The sequence below is a fragment of the Polypterus senegalus genome, chromosome 12, assembly GCF_016835505.1.
Source record: "Polypterus senegalus isolate Bchr_013 chromosome 12, ASM1683550v1, whole genome shotgun sequence".
Lineage (NCBI taxonomy): Eukaryota > Metazoa > Chordata > Cladistia > Polypteriformes > Polypteridae > Polypterus > Polypterus senegalus.
In genome coordinates, this window is record NC_053165.1 from 119,746,654 (window position 1) to 119,760,132 (window position 13,479).

Here is a 13,479-nt window from a genome sequence, read left to right on the forward strand (position 1 = left end):
GCATAATGTTACAGAGGATATCATTCATATCTTGAGAACTTTCATTTCCCTTCCTTGCATTTTATACTTTTAGCTTACCTGCTATGACTTAAAACATCAGGAGAACTGAGGTGCTGATGCACTCATAGACTTCATAAAACAGTTTTTAAATTTGCTGATGCACAAGTTTCTGAACCCACCTCGCTGTACTTGCCAGTGGAGGACTGGGGTCCCGTCATGCTACATTAACTTGTACTGAGGATCTGTTTGCGGTCAGTAGTGGCTATTGGTAGTGGAAAAAAGTAAAATGCACAATGGTGTAACCACTGTCAAAGTAAAATTTAAAAACAGAAAACAAAACATGGAAATGAGTATAGGGCACGTGAGGAAACCAAAAACTCAATCCCACACTTCAAATCCTTCCTCAAGTGTGCACAGTCATCAATAAAAGGACAGAAGTAAGATTTCTTTTCTTTATTTATAACAAGAAGCATATTAGTAAGTTAACTGAAATCTGAGGAGGTTCTCTGTTAAAATAAAAATATATACATACATTAAGAATACCATATACTGCTCTAGAAAGACTAATTAAAAGATCTCATAATTTAGCAGTTTGTCTTCTTTCAAGTAACCATGCTGCTACTCTTAATAAACCTCAAACATGAAATGTTCAGACAGTTTTCCAATTGTGCAAACAGTTACACAATCCTCCTCACTTCATCCAGTTATTACGACAAATCCCAGGGATGGCAAAGAGCCTAAAATTGTAAGTCATTTTTTTTTTAAACTGCAGATCAGTCTTCTATAATGGCAAACACATGCCTGTTGTTGCTTCTTGGACATAGTGCAACTTTTACTAATTTCTTCTGCTGATACTTTTCATTCTTTTGTTTCACATTTTTAGTCTTGCAATTTTCCATATAAACCAGAAGAGGCCACTACTGCAGAAGATGTGAAGTGTTCCACCATTATGTTCTAACCATTAACCTAACCACAACACTGCCCCAGAAGCCTCAGCTTATTATGGGAATATATAGCAGCAAAAATTTGAATTTGGAAAAATACACTCAGTGTACATACTGTAGCTTATTATAATTATTAATGTTTACTGTATACATTCACTCTATAATTTATCAAAATATCTATTTTGCATAGAAAATAATGTTGATCTTTTTAATATTTTGAAACAGGTAATACTCCATTTCTTTGGTTCCTGGTAAGTATAGCTTCACCATAAAAAAAATAATCATTACTACTTATCCTAACTTTAAAACCTAAAAGGTAAGATATTTAGTGTAAGACAACCGCAGTATTATCAACATAATCAGAAACAAAAGGGAGACCTGTGTTGCAAGGTTAATATTTTTTTCTAGTGTAGAATTTGTCATTACATTTCTCTGTGAATGTTTTGTTAACTTTATATCAGTTATGCAGGCATTAAGGACTAAGCCTGAGACTAGGTTTCAATATGGTTAGGATCCCAAACAGGGATGATGCCAAACCACATAGCCCCACAACTCCAGAATTTGTCTTATAAATGTCAAGTCTGTCCATCGGAATAAAGAGGTCAAAAACATTTTTCATAGAATCCAGCAACAGTGGTGGGTTTTTCTTTACACTGTAATAAAGCAGTATTAGGAAATATTCCAGTCGGAAGACACCAATACAGGCTACATCAGGTCCCTCAGAAATGTGCTGACCAATCTTCTTCTGAATTTGTTGCCCACGAACATCTTGCTTCATTGCCTGGTAAAGCTCATAAATGTCTCGACTTAAGCCCATAATCAACGAGATGAAGTAAAACCGGGTGGCTAGCAGGCTCCACTTCTCTTTATTAATGGAATTTATCACTCCGATACTTCTAGCCCACAGCAAATTATCGCAAATAAAGTAGAGAGTACGGCTTAGACAGGAAGTCACAAGTAGCAGGCGTACCTCTGGATTGGGCAGCTGTAAAGCCTTCTGCACTCCTCCTATTGAGTCTAGCATGTTTCCAAGTCGGAACACTGAAAGAGAATTAAAGTCTAAATGCATTGATTTTCTGTTTTGTTTCAGCATGATCTTTAAGGCACGGCTACTTACCATCACTGGAAACTCAGTTATACATATACATACATAACACATATTATATACATTCACCCATCCTTTTCTGCTTATCCAAGATTGGGTCGCAGGGGCAGCAACTTGAGCAGAGATACCAGACTTCCCTCTCCCCAGCCACTTCTAGCTCTTTCGGGGGAATCCCAAGGCGTTCCCAGGTCAGCCGAGAGACATAGTTCTTCCAGCGTGTCCTGGGTCTTCCCCGGGGCCTCCTCCCGGTTAGACGTGCCCAGAACACCTCACCAGGGAGGCATCCTGATCAGATGCCCGAGCCACCTCATCCGACTCCTCTCGATGCGGTGGAGCAGTGGCTCTACTCTGAGCCCCTCCCGGATGACTGAGCTTCTCACTCTATCTTTAACATATTATATACAGTACAGTCATTTAAAAAAAGTTTGGGAACCCCTCTTAAATTCTTTGGATTTTTGTTTATCATTGGCTGAGCTTTCAAAGTAGCAACTTCCTTTTAATATATGACATGCCTTATGGAAACAGTAGTATTTCAGCATTGACATTAAGTTTATTGTATTAAAAGAAATATGCAATATGCATCATAACAAAATTAGACAGGTGCATATATTTGGGCTCCCCAACAGAGATATTATATCAATACTTAGTTGAGCCTCCTTTTGCAAATATAACAGCCTCTAGATGCCTCCTATAGCCTTTGATGAGTGTCTGGATTCTGGATGGAGGTATTTTTGACCATTCTTCCATTCAAAATCTCCCCAGTTCAGTTAAATTTGATGGCTGCCGAGTATGGACAGCCTGCTTCAAATCATCCCATAGATTTTCAATGATATTCAAGTCAGGGGACTGTTACGGCCATTCCAGAACATTGTACTTCTCCCTCTGCATGAATGCCTTTGTAGATTTCAAACAGTGTCTTGGGTCATTGTCTTGTTGGAATATCCAAGCCCTACGTAACTTCAACTTTGTGACTGATGCTTGAACATTATCCTGAAGAATTTGTTGATATTGGGTTGAATTCATCTTACCCTCGACTTTAACAAGGGCCCCAGTCTCTGAACTATCCACACAGCATGATGGAACCTCCACCAAATTCGACAGTAGGTAGCAGGTGTTTTTCTTGGAATGTGGTGTTCTTCTTCTGCCATGCAAAGCGCTTTCTGTTATGACCAAACAACTCAATTTTTGTCTCATCAGTCCAAAGCACTTTGTTCCAAAATGAATCTTTCTGCACTAACGCCACAAACAGAGTCGCTTATTGTATGCAAATGCTCATTTAGACAAGCCAGATTCATTTTTGATTGATTAATTGATTTGAAGCAGGCTGTCCATACTCGACAGCCATCAAATTTAACTGAGCTGGGGAGATTTTGAATGGAAGAATGGTCAAAAATACCTCCATCCAGAATCCAGACACTCATCAAAGGCTATAGGAGACATCTAGAGGCTGTTATATTTGCAAAAGGAGGCTCAACTAAGTATTGATATAATATCTCTGTTGGGGAGCCTAAATATATGCACCTGTCTAATTTTGTTATGATGCATATTGCATATTTCTTTTAATACAATAAACTTAATGTCACTACTGAAATACTACTGTTTCCATAAGGCATGTCATATATTAAAAGGAAGTTGCTACTTTGAAAGCTCAGCCAATGATAAACCAAAATTCAAAGAATTAAGAGGGGTTCCCAAACTTTTTCATAGGACTGTACATTATATATATATACACACACACACACATACATATACACTGTTCAAAAAAATTAAAGGAAATTAAAGGAACACTTTTTAATCTGGTCAGTTACGTAGCAGAGGGGGTTGTTAATCAGTTTCAGCTGCTTTGGTGTTTATGAAATTAACAACAGGTGCTGTACCGGAGCAACAATAAGACGATCCCCAAAACTGGATTGGTTTAACAGGTGGAGGCCACTGACATTTTTCCCTAATCATTTTTTCTGATTGATTTTTCACTAGTTTTGCATTTGGCTATGGTCAGCGTCACTACTGGTAGCATGAGGGGATACCTGGACCCTACAGAGGCTGCACAGGTAGTTCAGCTTCTCCAGGATGGCACATCAATATATGCCATTGCCAGAAGGTTTGCTTGTCTCCTAGCACAGTCTCAATGGCATGCAGGAGATTCCAGGAGACAGGCAGTTAACTCTAGGAGAGCTGGACAGGGCCATAAAAGGTCCTTAACCCATCAACAGGACCAGTATCTTCTCCTTTGAGCAAGGAGGAACAGGATGAGCACTGCCAGAGCCATACAAAATGACCTCCAGCAGGCCACTGGTGTGAATGTCTCTGACCAAACAATCAGAAACAGACTTCATGAGGTTGGCCTGAGGGTCTGACATGCTCTAGTGGGCATCCTGAGCACATGTGACAGGTGTGAAAGGGTCTGGAGAAGCTGTGGAGAACATTGTTCTGCCTGCAACATCGTTCAGCATGAACAGTTTGGTGGTGGGTCAGTGATGGTCTGGGGAGGCAAATCCATGAAGATTCAACAATGGCACCTCGACTGCCAATAGGTTTCGGGATGAAATCCTTGGACCCATTGTCAGACCCTATGCTGGTGCAGTGGGTCCTGGGTTCCTCCTACTGCACAACAATGCCTCGCCTCATGTGGCGAGTGTATACAGGCAGTTCCTGGTGGGTGAAGGAATTGATACCATTGACTGCCCCCCATGCTTGCCTGACCTAAATCCAATAGAACAACTCTGGACATTATATTTCGGTCCAAGAGCTCAGTGATGCCCAGGTCCAGATCTTGGAGGAGATCCCCCAGGACACCATCCGCCGTCTCATTAGGACCATGGCCTGACACTGTCAGGCATGCATACAAGCACGTGGGGGCCATACAAACTACTGAGTACGACTTTGAGTCGCTGCAATAAAATTTCTGCAAAATGGCCTAGACTGCCACATCATTTTTCACTTTCATTTTTGGGATGTCTTTAAATTCAGCCCTCTGTAGGTTTATAACTTTCATTTCCATCAAACGATGTGGCATTCTTTTGTTCCTGACACAATACCCAGTCTATAATCAATATAGATCCAGCATGATTTTTTTCCATTGAGATCTGATCTGTTTTTAAAGTGTTCCTTTAATTTTTTTGAGCAGTAGATACGTGATTCGTTTGCTCTCTTTGTGGATTTCCAGCTACAAATATATGCAAACCATAATACAAGTTGTTCTATATTCATAGATATCATATCATATAACACATAGAAGGTCATTACACAACATAGTAAATACATAACAGGGAGACTTTACAGCTCTTCTTTGAGCTGGAGAAAGAATGAAAAAGATGGATGGATAGATGGCAATTAAAATTTAAATAGATTTACACATACAGTCTAATTTGAATGTACCACATACAATGGTGGGCATTGAGCTGAGGAGACTTCGTGCCAGCAAAACAGTGGGTCCAGATGGAGTATCACCATGACTGCTGAAGGCCTGTGCACTGAAGCTGGGGAGTCCTCTACAGCGCATCTTCAACCTGAGCCTGGAACAGGGGAGAGTCCCGAGGCTTTGGAAAACATCTTGCATCACCCCAGTCCTAAAGGTATCACGTCCTAGTGAGCTGAATGACTTCTGGCCTGTCACCCTGACGTCACATGTGATGAAGACCATGGAGCGGCTGCTGCTTCACCACCTGAGGCCACAGGTCCACCAAGCCCTCGACCCTCTGCAGTTCGCATACAGGAGAAGTTGGGAGCGGAGGATGCCATCATCTATATGCTACACCGATCCCTCTCCCACTTGGACAGAGGCAGTGGTGTTGCAAGTATTATGTTTCTGGACTTCTCTAGCGCCTTCAACACCATCCAATCCAACCTCTGCTCCTTAGGGACAAGCTGACAGAGATGAGAGAAGATTCATAGCTGGTGGCATGGATCATGGACTGTCTTACAGGCAGACCACAGTATGTGCGTCTCGGGAACTGCAGGTCTGACATTATAGTCAGCAACACAGGAGAGCTGCAAGAGACTGTACTTTCTCCGGTCCTGTTCAGCCTATATACATCGGACTTCCAATATAACTCGGAGTCCTGCCACATGCAAAAGTTCGCTGATGACACGGCTATCGTGGGCTGCATCAGGAGTGGGCAGGAGGAGGAGTATAAGAACCTAATCAAAGACTTTATTAAATGGTGCGACTCAAACCATTTACACCTGAACACCAGCAAAACCAAGGAGCTAGTGGTGGATTTTAGGAGACCCAGGCCCCTCCTGGATCCCGTGATCATCAGAGGTGACTGTGTGCAGAGGGTGCAGACCTACAAATACTTGTAAGTGCAGCTGGATGATAAATTGGACTGGACTGTCAATACTGATGCTCTGTGCAAGAGAGGACAGAGCCGACTATACTTCCTTAGAAGACTGGCGCCCTTCAACATCTGCAATAAGATGCTGCAGATGTTCTATCAGACGGTTGTGGCGAGTGCCATCTTCTACACGGTGGTGTGCTGGGGAGGCAGCATAAAGAAGAGGGACGCCTCATGCCTGGACAAACTGGTGAGGAAGGCAGGCTCTATTGTAGGCATGGAGCTGGACAGTTTGACATCCGTGGCGGAATGACGGGCACTGAGCACGCCCCTGTGAATCATGGAGAATCCACTGTATCCACTGAACAGTATCATCTCCAAACCGAGGAGCAGCTTCAGCGATAGAGTGCTGTCACTGTCCTGCTCCACTGACAGTCGTTCCTCCCCCACAATACTCTTCATTTCCATCCTTTGTAAACGTTAACATTATACTAAGTTGTTGTCTGTTTTACCTGCATTTTTATCACTCTTTAATTTAATATTGTTTTTTTTTTATCAGTATGCTGGATTATGTGAATTTCTCCTTGGGATTAATAAAGTATCTATCTATCTATCTAAGTCACAATTCTTAATTCTTCAGGGCAATCTCTAAAATGAAATTTTTATTCTGCTAACTTTCCAAAACATTATTCATTATTGTGATACCAGGACACTAGGCATTGTTAGGAATCCAGACTCCACAGTGAGGTATATTCTAATAACCTGCTATTTCTTTTTCGTCTCTGTTATGTGTGATACTGTGTTTTTGCACTCTAACATGAATGATTCAGTCATTGTTTATCATAAAACTGTAGCAACAGGTTTTATCAAGCAAACGAATCAGAGATAACTAAGAATGCTACTGTTGTGACAAAAAGCCAAATAACTTTAAGCTCTTAAACAAAAAAAATAATATTTTAATTATATCATTTGAAAATACTGCTAACATTACAACCTATATGAGCTATAAAGTTGTAAAAATGAAGTAATTCTTAATGATGCAAGAGATAACAGTTAATATCACTTGTACAAATACATGGTATTAGAACAGCAAACACATTTATTTATTACATTAATTTGGGAAATAATTTACAAATTAAGATCTGAATAGAAAACCAAGACAGCATTTATTAAAGCCTACCTGAAGCAAAACTGTCCATGCTTTTTGCAATTAGGCCCACAAATGTACAATGTACTTTTTCTAGCTGGTGTCAGATACACGATGCAAATATTTCACGGTCAGTTATATTTACCACCTTTTCTCAACCCCCTTGTCTTGCTACTTACATTTTCTTCCAGTGCTCATATTAGACTCCAGATTTTGCAGCTTTTTAAGCAATTCCTTCTGAGTGCTGTTATTTTGCAAAAGATACTTAAGCAAAGTGCATGCATACTGAATAGTTCTGAAAAAAGGAAAACAAAAAAACACAAGTTCACCGGATGGCTATCTAGCATGACAAGTGTCCTTTCATTAAAAATGTGTACCTTATACACATGAAGTGAGAGATGATACATCATCTCCTATACAAAAAAGTTCAGATAAAATATAAAAGACTTTTTCTTTTTTCAAAGTACCTTGTAATTAGTGGACTGCCTCTGGAGCCCTCAAGTGCAAAGCACTTTTTGCAATCTACTTTGCTTCCAAATGCAGAAATGCCTGACATGATTTTACCATTTAAGAATATGATAAAAGTGACAGATTCTATTCACCTATATAATTATCTTGTACCACTGTATAATTACTTTCTAATTATATTTGAATTATCCAATAATTATTCACTCATTTGTATGCATAATGTGCTCTACGACAGAAAGTTTGCGTTCATTCAAAATGAAATGCTAATTAAGTTACTGAAGTATACATAAATGACAAAAGATCTGATGCAACTAGTTTTCAAGAGAATTGAGAGCTGGGCCCTGCACCGAGCCAAAGAACCATATTTTGATGACAAACAGCCAAATGTATAATATTTACATAAACTTTAGAGATGGCTTAAGAGATTCCAAACAAAGAATTGCTACATGATCACCAGTTTAAATAGCCATCAAGGAAAACCTAGCACATATTTGGAGCATTTTATTCTCATCAGCTGCATTTCAATCTGCATATAGACTAAATTCTTGAGCAAAAAAAAGTATATATTCACATAACATGCAATTATCAAAGCTATAACTATAGAAAATTTCCTATTATATGACTTAGTCCAAAATATCTGCCAATACTATTCTTGTGGGGAACTTCCTTACAATATCTATAATATATGATATAGCCAAGGGAGAACTCATTTAAAGGCTTTTATTACACGAATAAAAATATTTTTAACACTTGCAATATTTTCTTTTAGGTTTTTGTAACTCAAAGGCTCAGAAACAGATTTTAATAATTTTATTTCCCTCTGCAGTCTTTTAAAATTAACACTGTCATGATACTTAGAGTTACTTCATTAAAACCCGGTAGTGAAACATAGCTATCAGCAGGCCTTTAAAATCTTGAACATGCAGTATATGTTCTCAGATCCTTCCTGTTCAAATTTTAGTAGTCAATTTCAGTATCAAACAAATTATGTACTTTAGCATAAGGGCTCATTCTAACATATCATCTTCATAGAGATTCCATGTTTTTTTAATTTGGATTTTTCCTTTTTATTTTTTGTTTAGCTTCTAACTTGAGTTGTTTACTGGGCTTGTGTTTTTATGTTTCTATTTCAATTGTGCCCTTTTGAATATTTATTCTCAAGTATGGGAACACAGGTCTACAAATACATTTTAATACTATACTTGGTTAGTCTATGTAAGGTGAAATTTTATTATGGAATTTCACAAATGAAGCAATCTGCAACTAGCATTACATAAGCAAGTTTGCCCAAGAACTGTGTAATTTATATCTGCATTAATAATTTAAGTATATGACCCCATTACCCCCACACACACAACATTAAAAATAGGATTGACTTATCTTATGAAGATGATGAAAGAACATTGAAGGGAAAAAAAGACACACAGCTTTGTTACAAAATCAAAAATTTACAGACAGACTGTGGTGATAGCTACTTATAAAGACAGCATTCCATTTCTTGGCACTTAAAATATCCACAATTCAGCTCTGTCTGATATTACACACTGTCATAGATATACACGTTAATAGCTAAAATACAGAAGAGTTAACTGTAAATGTTTGAGAAGGTAAATATACTCAGCTTTCTACTTGAAATGTGTATACCAGTAACAGTGTACTGCACGATAACGTAAAGTGAATACACTTGACTTGAGTAATCATAGTTTTCATACTGTATGTATGTGCAGCGTTCGTTTACTCAGAGGTTGATGCGCTTGCTGCTTTTTGAGCAGCTCTTCTTTTCTCCACCCTAGCAGGCCGCTTCCTCTGTTGTTTCGTCAGCATCTTTTTGAGTTAAAACTGATGAAGTCAGTGTTTGTGTTGCAATTACTTAGTATGTTTTCTTTAGATTTTTCACTTAAGCTGGCACTTAAGTCTTCAATCTGCCTCAAGAATGATTTAAGATATGAAGAGGTAGGGGAAGTGATGGCGATGGTGGTAGGGATGAGAACGGCGCCTGTACACATGCGCCGCATGGCTGCGGATGAGGGTTGATTCTACAATAAGATAAAATAAAAATAAAAAAGAGGAATAACCTTGGAGATCAATCATCACCCCGAAAGCGGATAGTAGATGTCACATAGTATATGTGTACCAAATTTCAGGTCAATAGATCAAACAGTTTGCGAGCTACTGGTGATTTAAAATCCTGGACAGACAAATGAACAGCCACGTTAGCATATTAGATATAAAGATTATATGCTTTTTTGAGGCTGAAATACAAAATACTGTGAATTTCTAGAGATATATTAACAGCAAGGAAAATATTAACTTTGCAACTCATTCGCAAATGCAAAAAAAAAGGTCTTTTTTTGTAAAAAGTGCATTTTTCAATACAGACAATCTGAAACAAAAATATTCCTATTTAGCAGTAGTCCAGTTTGAGTACAATTACAAAAGTTAACACATACATATCTATAACACTTTCACAGTGTATTACACCACTATGAATACAGTTTGTGCAGGGTCTTCAAACTCTTCCATGGAGTATATAGAGTTTGTTCATTCTTACAAGTGCTTACATGCAGAATGAGACCTTTGCCAGTATGAGTTGATAAGAATTGTTCATGGTTACTATCAAGAAAGATTTAAGAACAAAAGAAAAAACAGCTGCACAATAAAGAGGGCCAGGAAGCAAAAACAGAAACAGAACAAAAGGTGAAGACAAGTTTAAGAAAAAAATTAGGCTGGACAAAAAGCAAACAATTAGGCTTACCAAAATATTACTGTTGAAAGATACACAAGCAAAGGTATAAAATATAAAGGATGAAAAACAGTTTTGTGAAATTTACCACAAAGGGGTAGCTCCTTTGTACCAAAATATGTGGTTTACAAGTTTCAAGTACTAGTGGTTTATAATATACTGTATGTTTCTTGTTTCAGAACCAATATGGATGCCAAAAACTGAGAAATCAGTAAATGATGCTATCAGGAAATTTTTTATGATAAAGAATAAAATGCATTTGCAGGTTAATTCTCATCTATTCAGCAGGTAATAGGACAAGTCCCCTTCATGTGGCAAAGTCAGAAGATGAGCTGCAGAATTCCAAATAGGCAGAAAGTGTCTCAAATATTGCCCAAGGATTAGCCAGCCTTTGACATTGACAACACAAAAAATGTTGCCATTGTGGAAAGAACGTTAAAGGAGAATCCTGACAGTGCGTGAAGACAGCAGACAACATAAAGATTAGGTATTGATCAACTGAATCCAGTCTTAATGAAGAACTAAACTTGTGCATTGGGGATGCCAAAAATGTTGACTCCTTTTTTTTTTTTTTATTAATTTTATTACAATCCATACATAGCAATCAAGTTTTTACAAAAAAAAGAATTATGTTAAGAACAGATCGATCCCCAAACCCCGAGAGAGAGCAAGCCAAACGGTGTAAAATTTAAGGCTTGTAAACATACCTAAATTAATAAATTCTCTGTGCTTTATAAACTTATTTTAAAATATTACTGATTAGATTCTGCCATGTTTTGAAAAAAGTCTGTACGGATCCTCTAACTGAGTATTTGATTTTTTCCAATTTCAAATAGTATAACACACGTGTTGACTCCTTAAATGAAGCATCACCAAATCCAATGCTCCAACAAGAATCTAAAATGAATACATTTGAACTGGAGGAAATGTAAAAAACACTGCATTTCATACCCCGGAATTAAGGCAGTATATTTAATTGTATATTAAAGGTGATTATCATCACAGCTACCATAATATAATAATCATAAAAAGTGATTACTACATTCCATTCAGTACTCCGCTCTGTCAGAGATCAAGCTTTCCCAGTTACCCACTGTTCTATACAGAAAATAAGTGATACTTCTATATTTCTTAAGCATCAGATGACAACCACAAAATGACTATGACGAAAGTACTTTTAGGATTCAGATCCCTAACACCATTGTTTGAAATGTTTGCAGCAGTCTCCACAAAAATTAAGAAGTATAAGTAATACCAAATCTAAATCATTAGACACTTTAGTACCAAAATGAAGAGAATTGTCTGCAATTTGGCATTATTTTGTTTTCAGTAGTGCTGATGTTTATCAACAATGCACACTGCAAACTACAGCAGCACTACATTTATCCGACTTTCTGAAAATTCATCAGTATGTTAATTATAGCTAAGCGAGCAGTATCAAGTCCCAGGAATTTTAGGTCCATGACACAAATTTGTTGAAAAATAAAACTGAGTTTTATTAGTGTTTCTCTAAACGGGTCATGCTCAAAAAACTGTGATCACGTCTTCTTATTAGAACATTAGCAGAAGGAAGACAGAACTTAAAATAAATCTGACTCAATAGGGATACTGATTGTTAGCAGTAATAAAAACACTCAAGCGAGCTACAGATGACGCCCGAGTAATTGCATCGCCAAGTAAAGGAATTTAAGTCTGTAGACTAGAGCTTGACTTAAGGTATACCAAATGTATTACGAATACTTGTCATCACAAAACACTGAAGAAATCAAGTTAAGAATTCAAAGAAACCATAGAAAATGTAACAAATGGGGGAAATAACAGAATTAAAAATAAAACAGTACACTCAATAGAAGTATGTTGATAGCAAGAGTTCACAAACAGCAAAATCGTGCTGGCATTATTAATTATAATACAGAATAGAAAACAAGAGTGAACAAGGAGTACCCGTTCTAAATGATTGAGAATTCAAGAAGAACATTTTACTTTAAGACCAATCTACTCCTGAACCAAGGAAATCCAAGTAGAAAAATCAGGACACACCATTTTAAGGTGGCACTGTAGGTGTCACATACAGTGGCATCCCTAAAGCCCTCGGTTGCCCACACCTTCAATAAAAGCCTTCGCTACAAATGAGTGCAGTTACAAGTGGTACAGGTTACACTGAAGGGCCTGCACATTATAAAATTTAAACGAACAAAGGCTTGACAGAGCGAATATACACACTGCTAAGCCAATGTCCTAAGAAGACTGATGCAACAAAATAATATACCTGTTTTTTTTTTTTTCCTTTTTAATAATCTCAACAAACAGGTGCAGGTGCTCACCTGAGCATGCGGTCTCTACCGCGGCTCTGGCTGCTCAGCTTCAAAAAAGCTTCCATCTCCTTAGAATCAATGCTCTGTAATATAGAGTTTAAAATATGAGGTAATGTTTCATGATTATGTTAGTACATCGCGTACAACACATTAAAATCTACTGTTACAGCGGGTACCTGAAAAATCTCTTACTTCAGCAGATCATAGAAAAAGTTATTCGGCCCATCAACGCTCTCTGCTCCACGGGAAACGTGTCAAGCCACTGACAATTAGCCACATTACTATAAAATTATCAACGGCAATTAAACATTAAAATAATGACAAAATAAGTATCGTACATCAAGGTGTAACTTACAGATCAGATGAATCGTAAAGAATTTCACGCCACAGAGAGAATTCGGAACACGTTTGTTTCCACACGGACTCATCCAGTGAACGGAACAACGTCGGCTGTTGAGTTATGGTTGTCATCGTAACCTG

General features: G+C 37.9%; 1 protein-coding gene across 3 annotated transcripts; it reads right to left on the reverse strand.

Moving 5' to 3' along the window:
- Nucleotides 1-507: 507 nt before the first annotated feature.
- On the reverse strand, nucleotides 508-13,453 carry pex11a (peroxisomal biogenesis factor 11 alpha). Of its 3 annotated transcripts, XM_039773317.1 has the most exons (5): nucleotides 13,355-13,424; nucleotides 13,176-13,280; nucleotides 13,009-13,082; nucleotides 7,653-7,768; nucleotides 508-1,985 (listed from the first exon to the last, which is right to left on the reverse strand). In XM_039773317.1, exons 3-5 carry the CDS (start codon nucleotides 13,062-13,064, stop codon nucleotides 1,417-1,419), a joined length of 741 nt encoding a protein of 246 aa, XP_039629251.1. In that variant the 5' UTR covers nucleotides 13,065-13,082; nucleotides 13,176-13,280; nucleotides 13,355-13,424; the 3' UTR covers nucleotides 508-1,416. The 3 variants fall into 3 exon arrangements, with proteins under 3 accessions (XP_039629251.1, XP_039629252.1, XP_039629253.1); XM_039773318.1 differs by lacking the exon at nucleotides 13,176-13,280 and having other exon boundaries at nucleotides 13,355-13,453; XM_039773319.1 differs by having other exon boundaries at nucleotides 13,192-13,389.
- Nucleotides 13,454-13,479: the final 26 nt, after the last annotated feature.